This window comes from Acromyrmex echinatior, chromosome 6 (assembly GCF_024713525.1).
Source record: "Acromyrmex echinatior isolate Ae372 chromosome 6, ASM2471352v2, whole genome shotgun sequence".
NCBI lineage: Eukaryota > Metazoa > Arthropoda > Insecta > Hymenoptera > Formicidae > Acromyrmex > Acromyrmex echinatior.
In genome coordinates, this window is record NC_141857.1 from 187,975 (window position 1) to 207,767 (window position 19,793).

The 19,793-nt window shown below is 32.9% G+C and overlaps 1 protein-coding gene and 1 long non-coding RNA gene across 10 annotated transcripts in view; one reads left to right on the plus strand and one right to left on the minus strand.

Moving 5' to 3' along the window:
• Nucleotides 1-19,793, minus strand: part of LOC147909255 (uncharacterized) — a 183,586-nt gene that overhangs the window by 49,648 nt on the left and 114,145 nt on the right. The window lies entirely within an intron of this gene.
• The window catches only part of LOC105154834 (defective proboscis extension response 14), a 204,661-nt gene that overhangs the window by 44,950 nt on the left and 139,918 nt on the right, over nt 1-19,793 (plus strand). For all 9 annotated transcript variants that reach the window (XM_087407155.1, XM_087407156.1, XM_087407153.1 and 6 more), the window contains one exon: nt 15,579-15,722. In XM_087407155.1, coding sequence (XP_087263281.1) covers nt 15,641-15,722 — 82 coding nt within the window. In that variant the 5' untranslated portion in view covers nt 15,579-15,640. The remainder of the gene's footprint in view (nt 1-15,578; nt 15,723-19,793) is intronic.

The window sequence follows — 19,793 nt, forward strand, 5'->3', positions numbered from 1 at the left end:
ATGCAATTGTACTTGTTTCAAAAACAAGATCGTATACGCAGTATTTTTGAGTGAACATTTGACCGAATCATTAAAATAAAGTACCTCTTCCGATCGTAACAACGGGATGCGGCTATTTACAATTACGAGATTTCCGATGCATCTTACGAGCTACGTACCACTGCTTGATATAAAGTATTGTCATAAAAAATAGTGCGATAAATTTATTTTAAGCTACGTAGAAATCCATACTGAAATGCATACTGTGCGTGCGTGCGTGCGTGCGTGCGTGCGTGTGTGTGTGTGTGTGTGTGTGTGTGTGTTGTGGATGGGAAATATCGATCTCCTCAGAACTTAGTCTGTAAACTAGGAGATCGCCGACAACGTGCAGGTCGATAACATGATGTCATTACCGTATAATTATGAAACTTAAATTTCCAACATCTTACTAATTAACGTTAATGACGTTCATTTTTTGTCACTCGTTAGGTGATCTTTTGAATATTACCGGTCGCCGTTCGCGTGAGTGTTCTTTGCTAGAAAATTAAATAGACATTTTGTTCTTATCTCCGAATAATATCTAGGGATTATTAGGTCGAGCAAAAAGATTTTTTGTAAAGAATGACTATAATATAAAGATAATTGATTTTTGTTCGCGGATGTCGGTCTCTTACTTCAAAAATGAAACAATTACAAAAATTAAGCTATCCAGAAAAGAAGACAAACTATTTTTCAACTTGACAGAAAATTATTGATTAATAAATAATATTGACAAAAAGAATAATATCTTAACATATCACTTTTATCATTTTTATTCCTTAAAAACTATCCTTTTGAGAAGTAACACATTTAATAATTTTTTTTGAACTACTTTTTTTCGAGTTGTGATGATTTTTTATGAAGTAAAGTTCAACTTTCATAACTGATAGGATTACTTAACTCTTTTTGTTTACTTAACTCATTCATAATTAAAAAATCATTTTTAGTTGTGTCCATTGTATCATTTTTGAAGTAGCGATATACACATAAATACAATATAAACAGCACTGTTATCCCTTCATGCTACATACACAATAAACATTATAATACATTAATATAGAAAGTTAGTCAAGTTTAAAATATCATCAGCATATTACAGTTTCGAAAACATAGCCGAAGGCCAATTCGCTGTCACTTATGGTTTTGCCCTATTTCGCGCAGAGAAGTAGCAGTTCCTACTATGGTTGACTTTCCTGTTTGCCGTACTATCGAACTTTAATTAAGCCAGTCTCCTACTACATAGAGTTTCGTTACGGATGACGAAATTGCTAAGAGAGAAACTCATTGCCTCGTGGAATAATTACTACTTGGAGAGACATTGGTATAGGTGCAATTATGTACTTGTCTACCATAATGCTCAAAATTAAATAAGAAGAAATAAAAATCACTGACATGTTTTGGATCGTTTTCCTGATAATATCCGAATTACATTGATATCACATTCAGCATTTGCACTCGTTCATGATTTTGACAATTGCAAATATTGGCAAAGTACAATTCGTACAAATTTTATCTGACGTCGAATGTGCACGAGGGATCGGATATAATTTCATATTTGTAGAGTTAGGAGAAATATCTGCGCGTTGCATTGTTCGTTGTCGCATATCGCATAGTTTGCGACATAGTAGGATCTCTCTGCCTTTTCTAGTTATTTGCTGATATCAAATGCTGAATAACATACATATATAACACTTACAAAGGCATTTCTTCGTGCACTTTTTCTTATCTCATTGAATATTATATTGGATATTGACATTTAGTCATGTATTCATGGGAATATAATATTATGATATTATATTTAATTATATAATATATTCTGATAATATCGGAATATATTTTAATTAAACATGATAAGAAGTATTATATAATAATATAATGTCCGTATTATTCTTCAGCTGTTTTTATTCCAATCGTATTGTATTTTTAATATTAGCGAAGTATTTATACTTGGTAGATATTACGATAATGTATAAAGTAAATAAAGTCCTAAAATACAATATATAGAGAATGTTACATAAAGAATAAAAATGTTGGCAAGATCTTAGGAGATAGATATTAATTATGAAATATTCCACACGTTTTCTTCGAGCTTTTACTAATTTGTCATTACCGTGCGTTCTTGCTTTATTACAAGCGAAGTACGACAAAGTATCGACAGTTTCGGAGCAGTATCGACACTTGTTGCTATCGAATCAGTAAAAATGTCGATAACCTATTAAATTTAAGCATCCCTAGGTATACATCGCGTAGAAAAATGATTACTCATCCTATTCGTTCGTTATCGCTGCAAGCAGACTATCGCGCGAATCGTTCGGAATGGTACGATGATTAATTGGCGAATTTCATGATATGACAACAAAATATGGCAGTGTAATGCCTTCTGATTCCACTTGTTTGTGACGTGACTTTTTGCATTGTACGCTTAGAGAATATGGAAGCCTGGACAAGATTTACAGATTCGCCATAGTTCGGTGGAAAGCGATTTATTGCCAACATGTATCGACGTTGAATACATAATGAAATTATTGATCCTCTACTAGTGTGCATTAGTCATGCTGTCTATGTACCAAACAATATTTCTGGGAGAGACGAATTTACGGAACGTATCTGCATACTCTTAAGCGCGCAAGTCTCCGTTTTTCTCGATTTATGCCAGACATTAATCGGATGTTCCGATGTTCGTGCAATTCCCAGGACATGTACGAAAAAGTAATAATCTGTAAATAGTTTGTGAATATCTGCGATATCAAAGATATTCTATCATATAGGGAAAATCATGTGAAGTCTCGAGCGATGCGGTGCACACATCACTTAATGGGTTCTTCCATTACACACGTAATGCGAAATCGCATTAGTATCCGGGAAATGCTCGGCTAAGTCGAAACTCAGTATCAAGGACTGTGGATACGGACGTTTCTAGAATTCGGAAACTCGTTGGTGATTACGTAGTAGTTGCTCGCGAAACAACGTGCTCTTCTTCGTTACATACGTTAATGAACGTACGCTAATCGGACGGTGGTCATTGCATTAAACATTCGCGTCTATGAATGCTACGCGCATACAACTATAATCTTTCTTATTTTGGATAATGACTTGCAATTACGTGCAACGTTTCTTTTTTTTTTAATTTGATCATTTGAGAGCGATATACGTAATGATTATATAATTATCTATTTTATGTAGTATATATACTGCATTATTAGAATTTTTTTTTCCAGTGTACACGTAATATGTACCACAAGAAAGAAAAGAAAAAACTATACTATCTTGCAAGCTGGTCTCACAATAGTGTTTCTCCTGATACGAGTATATTCTGATCAATTCTGTTCCAGTATCATGGAAATGAGAACAACAGGGTCGCATCGCATTGTCGATACAAAGAGATATCGTATACATTTATTTTCTCTCGAAGCTTGTCGAGACAGACCTACGTGCAATTGGCCGGTATATTTGCGAGAAAAAACACTCGCGCATTCGAGAGAAAAGAGAAATAACGTTAACAAATTGAAAGAAAGCATCGTAAGAAATATGTCGTATTTTGTATTCATGCATAATTGGTGAATTTAAATTGTAACCTAGATGGAATTAACGACTTTTGTACTTGCTATACGAACGCGCGATGGTAGACATTTATTTAGCATTTGCATCAGTCGATTTTGCATGGACAGCATTTATGAACATTAAATGTCGAAAATTACAGTCACACAGGCCGATAACCAAGTAACAGCAGTCGCTGCTCTGTATAGATTCAGCACAATACGATATAATTTTCTCTTTGACAAGTATTTTTATATTGCTGATCAGCAACAAAATTTTGTTTTTAGCTGTGGCCTATTTTCCTTTCTAAAATTATTAACAAAAAAAAGGAAAAAATTAAGTGAATATGGAGCAGATCATTTATGAAGAGGGTAATTTTGCCGAAGTATCTAAAAATTTAGCTACAGATCTGAAAAAATTTTGTTCAACTATCAAGATGTACTACTATTTATGTAGATTCTCAAGCTGGTTGGTAGAACATTTTTTGCAGCATTGCTCAATATACTTAAATTTCGTAGGAAATATGTCGCACAATTATTTTGATTCAACAAAATTATTTTCAGATCTGTATCTCTAGCTAAATTTTTAGATATTTCAACAAAATCATCATTCCGTGTATTTATTATCGTATTAAGTTGGATCTGAGTTGATCATGAGAAGCAAAATGTGTACTATTAAAGGAGTGACACGTTACAGAACAAGTCGCGTAAAATTTCCACGACATCGGACAGTTCAGCGTCCCTGAATACGTGTAAACGATTGTAGGATGAAGCGAATGTCTCTCCATTTCTGTCGCAAACACGCAGCACGGATCAGCCAGGTAATCGCAAGTACGAATTGAATGACACGCGCATCAGTTTAATAGACGAGAGCGTGAATACAAACACGCAAGTGTTATACGTATCTGTACGCGTAGACGTACCTATGTACGTACGTAAACGCGTATATACATGGATGTATATATGTATTCACGTGTTCCGGTGTAGTTTACTCGTGGCTGACGCATTGTGCATAAAGCGAAACTGCGTATTAGAGATGCAGGTGCATAATAACAAGACGCTCCATGCCCAAAGGAGCCGATGAATCGAACTTTCGGCGCAAGTTTCCAAGTTACGTTTGCGAAATTTTCAAGAAAACGTAGTAAGATGCGATTGATTAATTCCCATCAATTAAAGAAATGCGACTTTGGCTGCATTCAGAAGATATAACAATTGAGTGATTGCTCGCTGCGCTATTACAATAGTATATATTCTAGATTTATATGGATCTAAAGGTCTACTCTAATTAGAAATCAGGCAATTATTTACTCAACCATTATGTTTTCTGAATGCAATTATTATAAATAATAGATATAGTTATGAATGAGTGAAGAATCGATGGAGTAACGACGATTGTTTTATGAGTCCTGATTCTTTCATCGTAAAGCGAATCGTTGACCTATATCGAGAAATAACGGAGATAATCGAAACGGTAATTGTTATCATAGTCGTTAACACATCGTGCTAAAAGGGACGCTGGTGGGATGCGAGGTGCGCATGCGAACGCATCAATGGAATTGTGAATTGACAATTCCACTTTGGTATTAGAGGAGTGCGAGGAACGGTTACGGGAGGCTTCTTGTTGAGCTGCTGCTGGCTCAATGGCGCGTTTGATGAATTTAAGCCATACCGTCTCCATTCGGAGAGCTTACGCCACCGTTTAGCTGTGCCTTTGTACATGTAATAAACTGCGCTCTAAATTGACAACCGTGCGTTAGAATGTCACACGGAAAGAATAATTTGGATGAAATGTCTAAAAATTTAGCTAGATACATTATGGTAATTACCTACCATTTTTTCTATTTCAATGTATTAAAAAACCTTATTAAGTTAGAAAACTACACAAATTTGAAAAATATGCTCTCAGTACAAATGTTCTAATAGAAATTTATGAGATTTTCTCCTGCACAGAAAGAAGGTTCTGCTGAAGTATCTAAAACTTTAGCTGGGTACAGATCTAAAAATTATTTTGTTGGAGTATCAAAATAATCATTATATAAAAATCTCAAGTATAATGAGTAAAGCTGTAAAAAGTTTTGACATTCTAACAATCGGTTTAAGTTTCTTACATAATTATTTTGATGGTCTAATAAAATAATAATTTTCAGGTCTGTATCTTGCATCCAGCTAAATTTTTAAATATTTCAGCAAAACTGTTTTTTCCGTATAGGAAGTATTCTTGTAAATTTCTATTAGAATATTTTTATCAAGAGCATCGTCTTTCTTAAATTCTTGTAGTTTTCCAACTTAGTAAGATTTTTTAATACTGAGAAAAAAAATGGTTGCAATTACTGCAATGTCACTGTAATTTGCATTAATTTCGGTGCCAACTATATATTTTCGTCATAGAACTATACACACCAAAAACGATTTATTTTTAGATACGTAGATCCAGAAAAATTTTAGATTCTTTAGCAAAATCGTTTTCTTCACACACACACACACACACACACACACACACACACACACACACACACACACACACACACACACACACACACACACACACACACACATATATATATAATTATTACTATTAACATTATAGAGTAAAAACTATAAAAATGGAGACTACTGATCATAATTATCTTACTATATTATAATTACAAATATCAAACATTTTTCTCTTAGAGAGTTAGAGAGAAAGAGAGAGAGAGAGAGAGAGAGAGAGAGAGAGAGAGAGAGAGAGAGAGAGAATGTGTGTATGTGTACGTATACATCTACAGATTTTAATTATTCTTTAATTATCCTTAAAACTTTAGTTATCTTTTAATTATCTTTTAAATATCTTTATAACTTTAATTATCCTTCTTCTTCTTAAGTTATCTTTCATTTTTATTTTCATGCAATTTACTCTACTATCACTCATGAATTTGCGTGCATATGGATGTGCAGGTTGTGTATATATGCATATATGATATGTTGTGTATGCGTATGTGCATATATGATACGTAATGTACCTATATGAATGTGCAGTGTATTGAGCTCAGGTCTATGGAGGTTTGCTAAGTTCAAATGATCCACTATGCGGAGTCATCTCCTGTGGAAAATCCAAGAGTATAGCTTTCAATACAGATTATATTATTATTTCGTTTTATATATATATATATATATATATATATATATAAAGAGTACAGTTATCTTAATAAAATTTTAAGTTGGGAAAATGTAGCTAGCGAAGAGGATATAAAAATTTTATTTTGTTCCATCAAACTGTCGTTAGGATTCCTTTATGGTATAACAGCGATAACGGACATTTGTCGAACTAGAACGCAGTTTGTGCATTCGAAACACGATGGTCGGTAGCCAAATGGAGAAAAGACCGCTTTTGCAATGCGCTCAGCGGCAAGCCATCGATAGTGATAGTGCGCAGTACATGCGTTGCGCATTTTGTTGATTCTACTGTTACACGTTATCGTATATCGTAATGTATCGTCAGAATCACGTTAGGAACGATCATTGTAAAAGTTCGCGAAGGAAAGTGCCGCTATAAATTCGTATGAGCGTTGCACCGACGGGGAAATAAAGTCGTATCAATACGTTTAAATGCAATCAAATTATAGCTGTCACTATTGCTTAGACGATACACGAAACTCCGTACGCAGTAAAGTGAAAATTTCTCTCAACGATACTCTTCCATGGAGGTTTACAAGTTTACGCAGCCTGTTGTTCCCTCGCCGATACAACAGAGTTGTGCACGAGTGCAGTTGCGTTCTATGTACACGGCCGTGTTGTTTAACCACGACATGCAACTGTTACACCTTTATCATAGCGCGGTCATTGTAGCCACAACTACTTAATCATTCGTTGTCATTCGGACATCAAAGTGTCATCAACAAACAGTGCGCCATGACATAATGCTTTTACTCGATCTACCTTCGAACTCTCTATCGATCCGACACGCCCCTTTCTCGTCTTCTTTTCTTTCATGGAACTTGTTGCGATATAGAAGAATATAATTTTTGATACGAATAAAGTAGTTGGAAGTAAAACAATATTTATGAGATAAAGTTTGATAAAATGAAATCCTTTTTAGAAATATGCGTATATATTATTAATAAAAGCTGATCATTAAACGCTAATCGCGTTTCACGCGATTTTAAAATAGTAATTATTTTCTTCTTTTTATGTTTTATACTTAAAAAATGTAGTATGAATGTATCAGTTTAAACCGCATTTCTGCAACTCTTGCAATTAATAACTTTATAGGACTAACGCCGCTAACGGGCTAGTTGGTTCGTTGACTTTTGCGAAGTTTATTGAGCAAACATTGGCTGAAGTCGCGATTGCGGAACGTCGTATTGCCAAAATCGATTGCCTCGTATATGGCAGAAAAAAGAAACAGCTACTGAGAAGTGTGATTAAATGTAGTGCATAATTTTTTCTAGATTCTTTTAACTTTCCATTTTTTATGAATATGTCAGTGTATATAAAGTAATTGCCATTTTATATTTTCGAATGAGTGTTGCGTATAAATTGTATTAAAAAGTTAAATGTAAGAGGCTACTTAGTTTAGGATGATCTGAGGAAGCGTTCAAGCGCTTGTTTCCAAACTTATCTCATAACATCGATGTTATCAGGTAATTCTCTCGATTGATTACTTGCATCCTTTAATAAAGTTCTGGACCTTAATAGAATTAAATTGTAACATTGACGCAAGTACAGAAGTTGTATACCTTCATTATAATCAACGCAAGAACGGAATATTGTAACAGGAAAGTTATCAAGAGAAAAATCAAACCTGATTAAATATTCCCGGTAATAGATGTTTCACGTAAATATATGTATACATGAATATATGTACAATAATAAGTTAAATTAGGTCGCTTATGAATAAATCAAATTTAATAAACAAGCGCCAGTCAGGGCTAGATCTTTAGAATTAATAATATTTCTAAGCTTAATAACATTTCTATATATAAATATTCAAATAAATTTTTCAGTACTTTAAATTACTCGCCGAACATAGTCGATTTTTGAAAATATAAATTAAAGTTGGAAATAGTCATATCATAAATGAAATTGATCGTTAATTTTAATAATAATGCTAACAAGCATTTTAATCCTTTCTTTTTAAATATTCATATGTAGAAATATTATTTATAAATTATAGGTATTAAAAATACAATCCTGATCAAATATCTAAAATATATTCATACATATATTTTCTTTCTCTTGTAGAAATGTCTAATAATAAAAAGAATAATTAAAAAATATTTAGAAAAATCATTTTTGTTTATTTTTTCATATAAAAAAAACTGGGATTATATTATTTAATATTCCATGTATAATCATAACATGGAAACATTTTGTTAAAATATCTAAAAAATTAGCTAGATATAATTCTGAAAATAATTTTATTGGTCTATTAAAATAAATATCATCAATTTTTTTATTTAGTTTTGTTCATCATGCTTGAGTTTTTTACATAAATATTTTGACCAACAAAATTATTTTCAGATCTCTATCAGATATTTCAGCAAATTATTCTTTCCGCCTACATATATAACTTTTTATATGATTATTACATTTAGGATAACTGAGTTAGGATAAATGAGTTACATAAGTAAGAAAGTAATTTGTTTAACACCAGATTACATTTTTTTTCATATTTTGAAAAAAGTGGTTCTTACTCTCCTCTATTTAAATTACTTTATTTTCGGATTTCGGGCGATATTTTTTCCGAATGATTTTTCTATAGGATAACTCCGGTATATACGTCGCATTTATTAAAAACTTAATTTATTAAGTATTATTTACTATATTTATATATTAAATATCAGTAGTTTATATATCAGTAAAAACTTTGTACTGTCTACTATTATAAAAAAAATATTAGAAATCCAAAATATTTATTTTTCATATTAAAAAATAAACTTTTTGAAACCATTGCATTTTTGCCGTACATCCCATAGGGGTATATATGGGGGATATATGATTACTCATAGGAGAAGGAGGGATTTGTACGGCTCATGAAAAATTTACAAAAAATAATACATATAAATAAGACGTATAATGACACAATAATTTATAAAATGTGTTTATTAAGAAATAAGAATACGTAATAAATATGTATATGAAATAATAAATAATAATTATAATCTTCCTACATATATTACAAGTATTATGACATGAGGTACATATTTCATATGCGTTTATTGCATTTAGTGCACTGAATTCAATCTGCACACTTTGGACATAAACCCCTCTCGCTAAAAATGCCATATATCCTAAAAATGGGATATATAAGACAATAAACTAAACAAAGAATACGAAAGCAAGCACTTGTATTTTGCTACACAACATGCTTTACTACTCCACTACACATATGTATCACGAAATAACCACGAAGTCTTTTACACGCCCTACAGTAATTATTTTATAGTAGATTATAATTTATGATGGCGTTACAGTGACAAATCGATTCAATAATTTTATTAATATTAACAGTAAGAAGTTGAAATTATAACACAATACTAATATAACACAATAATAATATAAAGGCATGCAACAAAGTTGTGTGAAAATTATCTCCATTCTTTCTATTTTTTTCTGATTTCTGCGGCGTAAATCTCAGCGCGGCGTATTTGCCAGAGTTACCCTATATACAAATAGCAGACATATATGGCAAATTTTTCTCATTTCTTCAAACTTTACTTTTTATAAAAGAAACAATGCGAAATTGTTTCCAATTATTTTTTATTTCTTCTTATTATTTTTGTCTGTATATGTATACAAATGGAAATTATACACGAGAAGGAAAAATATCAGGTTGTCCGGAAAATCGTTCGTAGTAGGTACTTCTAAGGGAAGTGATTCGGAACTCAAAAAGAAGAAACAAAGTTGTATAAACATAGATCCGGAAATAAGTAGTTTCCGAGTTATAGTTATTTTTATTGTTAAAAAATCTTATATATATCTATTTATGTTTATTCTTGAATCTAAAAATAATGTGTTCGTTTAAAAATATTGAAAAATTAAAAAAAATAAAAATTCAAAATTCAAAAATAATATAAAAATTTAAAAATAATGTAACCGTATTTACAAATATTGAAAAATTAAAAAAAAAACTAAAAAATAAAAATTAAAAAGAATTTTAAAAAGAGGAATGCTCTGAGCGGATTGTGCTTTCACATGCATCATGAGTAATGCTGAAATAGTCAAAAATAAAGTTATTTATATTAGTTATTTATTTATGTTGTTTTTTACACTACGAAATAAATTATGTTAAAACACTGTGAAATAAATTATGATTATTATATAAAGATTATGCATTTCGCGGGTTTCCTCCGTGTTCATTTTTGGAATGCCATAATGCGAGGAACAGCCAGTATCAGGCTGCTCACCCTGATGGACTGCAAGGTTCACGAAACGTTGGATTTCCAATCCCGAATCACTTCCTAAAGTACTGTTGGCTATTTTCCAGACACCCTATATAGGGTAGCAAATGTCGTTCCATTTAATTTATCCAATTTTCAGGTTTTAGTAATTAATTCTATTCCACTGCAGTTCTAATTAGCAGTTACTAATGTTGTTAAAAGTAACTGTGTTACATAGTATGAATTAAATAGTACAACATTTTGTGCATCATCTTGTATGAACATATTTTATATGTGATGATATATACTTATACATACATATATTCTTACATTACAATTTTTTTTACTGAGCTTTCTTATTACAACGATTTAGAAAGTGGCTTATCATTGCAATCTCTGCTATTATCTCGAAATTCTAGTAGTTTTGTACTTTTACATTTCGGCTACGTGATACGAAAATAAATCAGCACACGAGAAAGGAACTTCTGAATACAGATAAAAAGGATTTGATGTATGGTATTTACAACGTGTTTTTCGGGTAGTCCGTTTGATCGGCTGGCGATCGTCTCGATTGCACGTTCGTTCAGTTGCCGATTGCAAAACGAGAAAATTTGATCCTCGTGCTTCGTTCATTTCGTCTACCGATGCCGCGATAGATCGCTGCTAGCTCCCCGGTTGGTGCTCGCAATCTACGTGTCGTAATTTGCTCAATCGCTCGATCTCTTTCTGGTCCAGCGGTCTTCCCCTGCCAATCGCGCTATCGAATGGGCGGGTAGAACATTAGTTACCGGTAACAAGCGCGCGGAACAAGTACGTTACAACGTACCGAGGGCATGTTCTACACAACCATAAAGTACGCGTCACACCATACTATTTGTGCAAACCTCACGGCCTAGGCGTGGATTTGTTTACCGGTTTGCGGACAAGGACTCTGAACGGACATGGTATTTGGAATCGATTGCGAATCGACTTTTCAAATGCGCGTTTACGTTTGCCTATTATTGTTACCGCTGTAGGGAGAAAATGCCATTTTTCAGCATTTATCAATAACTGAGAAGGAAAGGTAAACCAGTGACGAAAATAAATCTTTTTATGTTAGTAAAACAATTGAAGTACCAAAAATATTCTCTATCCGGTCATTCGCTGACACAGCTTACCCGTTTTTTGACGATGCGACAGCGTTTACCTTCGTTTTTCCGGCCACCGAACCCTCGACAGCCGTCTCTCCGACTCGCTTTTCATATCGTTGATTCGCGTACGTAGTTCGTAGTTTGTGCAGTTCAAACAACGACGAACAGTTAGATACAACACTTTTATTCGCGGTCGCGGACGGCGCGGTGCCACAACTCGTTACCGGCGTCGACACCTGCGCCAGATGGTGAAATAATTTGAAACTCGCGAATAAGCGACAGGTCCTCGGGTTACTGGATTTCAGGAAAACTGAAAATTGCTTGTCCTTTCTTAGTTCAACGAGTATGGCGGAATCGTGGGGCATTCTCTGTCCTTTTTTAGCTAGTGGCGAATTGAAAGAGAGGATACATTGCACGTAGAAAGTGACAGCCGATGAAAGAGCTGCCGCGGGGCTTGCGAAAATCCCAAACTTGTCGATAGATTCGTTAGAGCCAACCCCGAGACTCTCTCTCGCTCTCGCGTGGAACTGTCAGACTGCGCAACCGTATTTTCCACCCCCGAACTTCCGACCAAATTGAATCACGCGGAATTTCGCGGTAACAATCTTCTGTTTGACTTCGAGCGACCGGTTGATTCACTTCGTGCTCGGGATCTGCGCGTCTTCACAGCCATCAGGCATGGCGGCTTACTTCTCTCATTGAATGAGTTTGAGTCTTCTTCTGCGTAACTCGATTACGATGTATTTGAAAAGATCATGTTATAGAGACTGTACCGAATGGTAAGTTCTTGTTAGTAAATTTTTGAGAGTATTATCGATATGACTTTTTAAAGAAAAATCGGATTTAAATTGTAGAACACTATCATAAGTTTAACGTGTACCTAATGCCCATTTCCATTAATATAATTTAACTTTAATCTCGATTCTATTTACTCTTCATCTTTTTGTAGTTCTAAAAATTAAAAAAAGCTGAGAAAGTAAGTTGAATCGAGGTTAAAATTAATCTACATTGTGGAAACGGGCATAAATGAGCGGAGTCATTTGAGCGTTATACTTTCAATAATCAATAAACAAGAAGTCTAATTCGTTTTGCTAAAAGCTGGGACAAGCGGAAATAAAAAATTCAGCCCATTATATGTATAGTTTTATAAGCTTGGCTTTTCTAGTGGTCACTATTAATAAAGAGTGTATTGCGATTTCAATTTTTAAACAGTTTTATGTTATTGTACAGAATGATCCAGATCAATCCAATCAAATAGGAACCGGTACGTACATATTCTTTATGAAAAAGTGAATTGAAAATGTCCATAGCAAAATGTTGTAATATTAATAGTTTTTAAATGGTAAGCTTTTGAAAATATCCAACCACAGGACATAAAATTCGCGCCATCAGGAACGGTGCAACTAAACGACTGGCCGTGCAAATGTTTTATTACGGATACCGCTAAACGGCATGGTATCGAACGAGTATTGCGAAGGTTCGTGAAACTTCTATATTAACATCTATTGCAATAGATTGCAGTTCTTAAATTGAGTCCGTTTTAATTGATGAGAAGTAATGTCAATTGCGCGCAAATTCGATACAACGTTCATTTATATCAGTAAAAAGGATTTTAGAAATATGTTTTAAGTAATAAACAAATAAATTTATACATAAAATGAATTAATCAAATTGTTCAAACAAATAATATTAAAAACATTAATCGACAGATATTTTCAAAACTTCTTTTCTGTCACGAACAATATTAGAAAAAGATTTACATTTGAAATGTGCATTTGATATAAATAAATATTTCATATTTAGGAAATATGAAATGAACGAAATTATGATAGGAGAGAAAAAGAAAGTAATACAGTGAAGAAAATAAAGTAAGTAATAAACTGTATTGTTATTCGGAATTTCGTTCATTTCATATTTTCTAAATATGAAATATTTATTTGTATCAAAATGCGCATTTCAATATAAATTTTTTTGCCCTGTAATTGAGCATTTTCCAAGGTTCACCTTTCCGTTTAAAAACTATTGATATTATAACATTTTGCTGATGACATTTTCGACTCACTTTTTCATGAGAAATATGTAAGTGTCGGCTTCTACGTTGATCTGGATCATCCTGTATATTTTATTATTGTAAAGAGATAATAGACATATTTCAAGATCAAATTTAATAGTGTCTTTATTCTTTCTTTCCTTTTGGATTAACAATTAGATTATTTTTTATGTTTGTAAAAATCTACACTGTTATAAATGCCATAAATGTTTTGCTATAATTAAAAGTGTGAAATATTTTACTTTAGTGAAGTCCTTACTTTAATTAAGAATGGCCTTTTGTCGGTTATAAAATTTACATATCAATTACAATGTATCATTTAATCGATAGAGTTCTATAAGGTTAATAAGGCAATTGTTTATTTTTATACGATAATTATTTATTTTTATAAGATATTTATATCTAACAAAATGCACAATATATAGTATTTCAATGTGTCATAATATTCATTGTACACAACAACAGGTTATGAATACTCTTTGATTATTTTAGATTGCCTTTTTTTAAATAAAATACCAATACAAATTGATAAGGAAATGTGAATAATGTAATTTATGTGATGTATTTCTAAATAATAATGCATGAATGTTTAATTTATTATACAGCGTATATTTTCGAATTAAATTAATTTAATATTTCATCCAACGTCCTGATTCTCATGAAACTTTCTCTGTTTGAAGTGTCCACGTTGATTTTTCAAATTTGTCCGTCTTTTGTATTTACAGCAGCAATTAAAAATTTACATATATTTCACTTAAATTACCACTGTGGTTTTCTAGAATTTCAATTTTACGTAGTATGTCTGAGATCTCGTATTGCAGCTTATTCGAAAAGATACAATTCTCCAGCGTATACGCTACGTATGTCTATTGTGAAATGTTCTGTGTGCGATTGTTACCATGTAACTCGAGTGAAGCAGAAGCTTTAGAGAAAATAGAAAGTTGGCTCTGAGATATCCGAAGAGAGTCATTTGATTTGATAGCGGTATTTGATGTTCAAGCAAGCTGGTATTTAATGTTGACGATTTCATTTTGCGGCTTCTTAATTGCAATGCATTGAATGATTATTCTTTTTATGTGCCGACGCATAATTTAGTTTTTCTATTCGTAATATTAGCGTCGATATTTAGTTGAAATAAAATTGCTGCGTGCGTTAATTACACAGGTCCACAAAAAAAAGATACCCTGTGCTGGGGTGGAGATCCAACTATTCTTATATATATTTTGAGTCGCTGAATACGAATCTGACATAAAAAATGATCCATTTTTCCTATTTTTGATCCATTTTTTCGCTCTAGATTGAAAATTTATCCTGGATATTGATGTAGATTATTTAGCGATTCAAAATAGATAAGAATAGTTGGGTCTCCACCGCAACACAGGATACTTTTTTTTTAGTGGACTTGTGTGCACAGGCATAAAATTAAAATCTTTTTGCTAGAATAAGAATGATAAATTAAATCAATATATGTTTTCTATGTTTGCAGATAAACAATAGTGTTGCCGCGTACCAACTTTGGGAATAGAAATGAGTTGAGGATCGACTACGATGTTGAGTCGTCTTTCGGCCGTGGTGGCCTCCATTTTGGTTCACCAGATATATTTTCTATGCACTGCCAACACGTTGTTAGGTAAATTATAAAATTTTGTAATATTTATATAATATTGTGTAACAATATAATATTTAATATATTTAACTAAATAAGAAAAGCGCCACTTAAAAAAAAAGTTAGATGTTGGAATAATACATTTTATATGTATTTAAATAAATATCTTAAATATATGATTACACGCGGATTACAAACTTAATATATAGTATACTTAGTATAAAATTTAAATGTCATATTTAAAAAGTATATATGATATTTCATGTAATAGGAAAACAAGCTTGTAATCTTTATTGTGAAACAAATGATTACTCTACAATATGTTTAATGCCACGAAAGTAAAAACTAACAGAATTAAACACAAAAAAGAGAGTGGAATGACAAGCGGATTTACTGTATACATGAACGAAATTTTTGTACTATTTATTTGTTTTTCTGGCTTGCTCGCGGGACGCTAGTCTTTGTCGTCAGTGAAAAATATTCAGGCACAGTTGTCGGAAAGAGGAAAATCAGATTATACTGAATAACGGGCTATCAGCTGAACAGTCGGTATGCAGGACCTTGTCCTATAATTTTCCAATTAAGGCATTGGATTCTCATAAATCCACAAGCACGGACGGTTTCCATAAATTTGACGCCGTACCGAGCGCGCGACAAACCGCGGTCGATTCGACGTACTTTTAGATTCGAGGCGGCTCTTACAACGTTTGGATGAAACGCTGAAATTGAAGGGAAAGAAGAACTATGAGAATCGTGCAATTGGTCACGATACTTCCGAACGGTACGAAGTCTGTTTTTCCTTTGACAGAAATAATATAGAGCACTTCCAAAGCGTATTGGATCTGGGCGCGATTGCTCGCTGTCTTTGTGTAACGCAAAAATATATTACAACAAGGCGGCTTGAGAATTCATCGAAAAGAAAACGTTTGTCTTTATTTTTAATATTTTATTTTTAAAATTTAATACGTAAAAATAAAATGCAGTGTTTCCAAGTTAATTTTAATTTTATTTTTGTTTGATAAATTTTCTATTTTATACGTTTAATAGTATTTAATTGTATAGTTAAAGAGATTTTTCAAACATTTCTTTCGTTATTCTTTCAAGATTCGTGTAAATTCACGCGCGACAGTTTCTTTCACAAACACGGTACTTTCTGATGCGCCGAGACGTAATCCGTGCTTGCAAACGTATCTAAAACGAAATCCTGACCAGTAACCGGGCTTATCCTACGGAGATTATGTGCTTCGTCTTTCTAGCGGATATTAGAAGTTCGTTTGCCTCATTCCTTTTCCAGGGTGTCTCCTTGTAGCGAAAGAATTCATCTTGTTAGATTGCGTAAACGCGGAAGAGAAGTCCTTTACACAGTTGCTGGGACTGATACATCTTTCGAGGATTATCTCTTCTCCTATGAGAAATAGTTTGGTCGAGACCTTGGAACGTGGATAGAGAAATAGAGAGAAAGCAAGGCAATTCGTCAAAATGAGGTGAAAGGGAATTGCTCGCGCGCGAGGACGATCAGCTGGGAAAATAATTTCGAGTGCATCTTTCGCATAGTCGGGATTTCTTAGATGTTCGTGGCGAGATGAGAAAAATCCATGGCAAAGTTCCTCTGCCAAGCCGAATCTGAGCAAAGCCGACCGTGGGGAACCTAGGAACCGTTTGAATCATCGAATTTGATGGAGAGAGATATTGCCATTTCCTTGCGTGTCTCTCCGAATTCTATCGCGATTTTCTTTATTTTTCTGCATTCTACTTGTCTCTTTCAACAGTGCCGGTTTTATAAGAGACCAGATTGCACGGTTTCCTCCGTATCATCTCGAAAAACGACGACGTTGCTGGGAAACTGGCTTTATTACCTCTTTCTGTTCGATCTGCGCGTGTACTGCGCCAAGTTATGTAAAGCTGTGCTTATAAGATGCTTGATGCTTTCGATCGCGGATGAGAATAGGAAAGATGATTTTCGCAGCTGCGAAAATTCTACCAAATTTCTTCCAAATAGTGTTGTTGAAATACATATATCAAGGACCCGGAAAGGGTTTTTCGATTCGGTTCCGGTTCCGGTTTAATAAAATATCAAATAAATGTTCCGATTTGTTTCGGTTTTTTTTTTATCAGTAAAGGAAAAATTATGGTTTTTAATGGTTTTTTTTCAGTTCTACTTACTTGCTATTTTATTTATTCTTTAAATTTGTTCTATTAAGAAGAAGGAGGGAGAGAGAGAGAGAGAGAGAGAGAGAGAGAGAGAGAGAGAGAGAGAGAGAGAGAGAGAGAGAGAGAGAGAGAGAGAGAGAAAGAGCGCGTGTTCAATCTAGAAAGCCTAGTCAAAAAGAGACGTCAATTGATCACGTAACTCTGAATAAAAATTACGTAAACATTATTTTAGGCATATTTCTCTGAGTTCTTTCATACAATTTATTTGATTTGTTATGGATAGATCTCACTTATTACACAAAGTTTACATATGTATTCTTGAATTTCATGACTTAAAATAATTCTTGCAACATGTTGGTGAGGAAGATCTAAATAAAAGAAATGCTAATATCTTAAAAAAAATTTACATTAAATATGTCTTGCGATCCCGCCAGATTTTTTATATCATATAAAGTGTTGGAGGTATTTACATTCTGGTTATTAAGAGAGCTGACATGGTAATACTGGATTGAACATTGATGATTTGAACGGGCAGAACAAAGATTAAGAATAAGGATAACGATTAAAAATTAAGAACTGAAAAAAAACCGAAAAAAACCATAAAATTTTAGTCCAGTTCGGTTACGGTTTCATTATTATAAACTATACAAAATTTGAGTACGGTTCACTAAAAAAAAGGGTTTCAAAACGGTTTTCGGTTCCGATTTCGATAATATATATACACACACACACACACACACACAGTGACCGTCAAAAGTTCCGGGCCAGCAGAATATCTTGAAAAGTATCTATTTTTGAGAAAAATGTTTTAGATAAAAATTGTAGGATTTAAAAAGATCTGTTTAATTATCTTATCAATTTGATCTTGGATGGCGTCACCAATGTCACATCAAGATCACATCGATTTTTTAAAACTGGACACCCTATTTTTTATTCTAGAATCTAATAGCCATCAAAATCTTTTCAAAACGTTACAATAAAATTTATTTTTATTGAATACTTTTTGAGTTATAAGAGTTGAAAGTTACAGTACCGCTATTATTAGTAATATCCAAAATGTCCGACCAACGACTAAAGTCTCTTAAATGTTGTTCAGGATCATGTCCTGGATAATATTTGTTAAGATCAAGGTCTCATTGGAGATCGTTTCTCTTATTTTTATTTTTGGACTGAAAGTTCATTTTTGCATAAAAATGAAAATAAGAGAAACAATCTCCAATGACTTTGAACCAGAACATGATTCTGAACAACATTCAACATATTTTAATCGACATCTTGGGTTATGGGTAATAGAGGAGAAAGTTGTATTGTGCCCAGCAAATGAGAATGGATTGAAGTGAATTGAAATGAATTCAGATTTTCAGAAATATTGATTCACGAATGTTAAAATGAATGCTTTTCAATCCTGAATGCATTTTTATTCATTTATAGGAATTGCATGGAGCATATCTCTATATCTTTCAATCTAAAAATAATACTAGCTTTTTCTGTGCATTGTGAATACTGTTCAATTCAAAATTTTGAATAGGAAATGCAGTTTTTCAATCCAATTACATCCAATTGAATCTAATTGAATCCAATTGAATCCAATTAAATCCAAAAAAAGTATTCGCTATTTAAAATACGCATTTAGATAGAAAAAAATTTCAATCCATTTTAATCTATTCTCGTTTGCTGGGCATAATACCACTTCCTCCTCTATTACCCAAAATGTCCGATTAAAATATCTTGAATAGTGGCTAGTGTAGATATTGTGGTCCCCCTTTATATCTCCGCTATTATATAGCGAATCCTAATGATTATACTTATGCAATTATTTATTATGTTCAGTAGCTTGCCGTTACACCATGACGCTAATATATTAATATTCAATAGCCAACACTTATTATAACGCATTTTTATTTTCAAGTATTTCGAAACGTACATTTTCTAATGTACATTTTA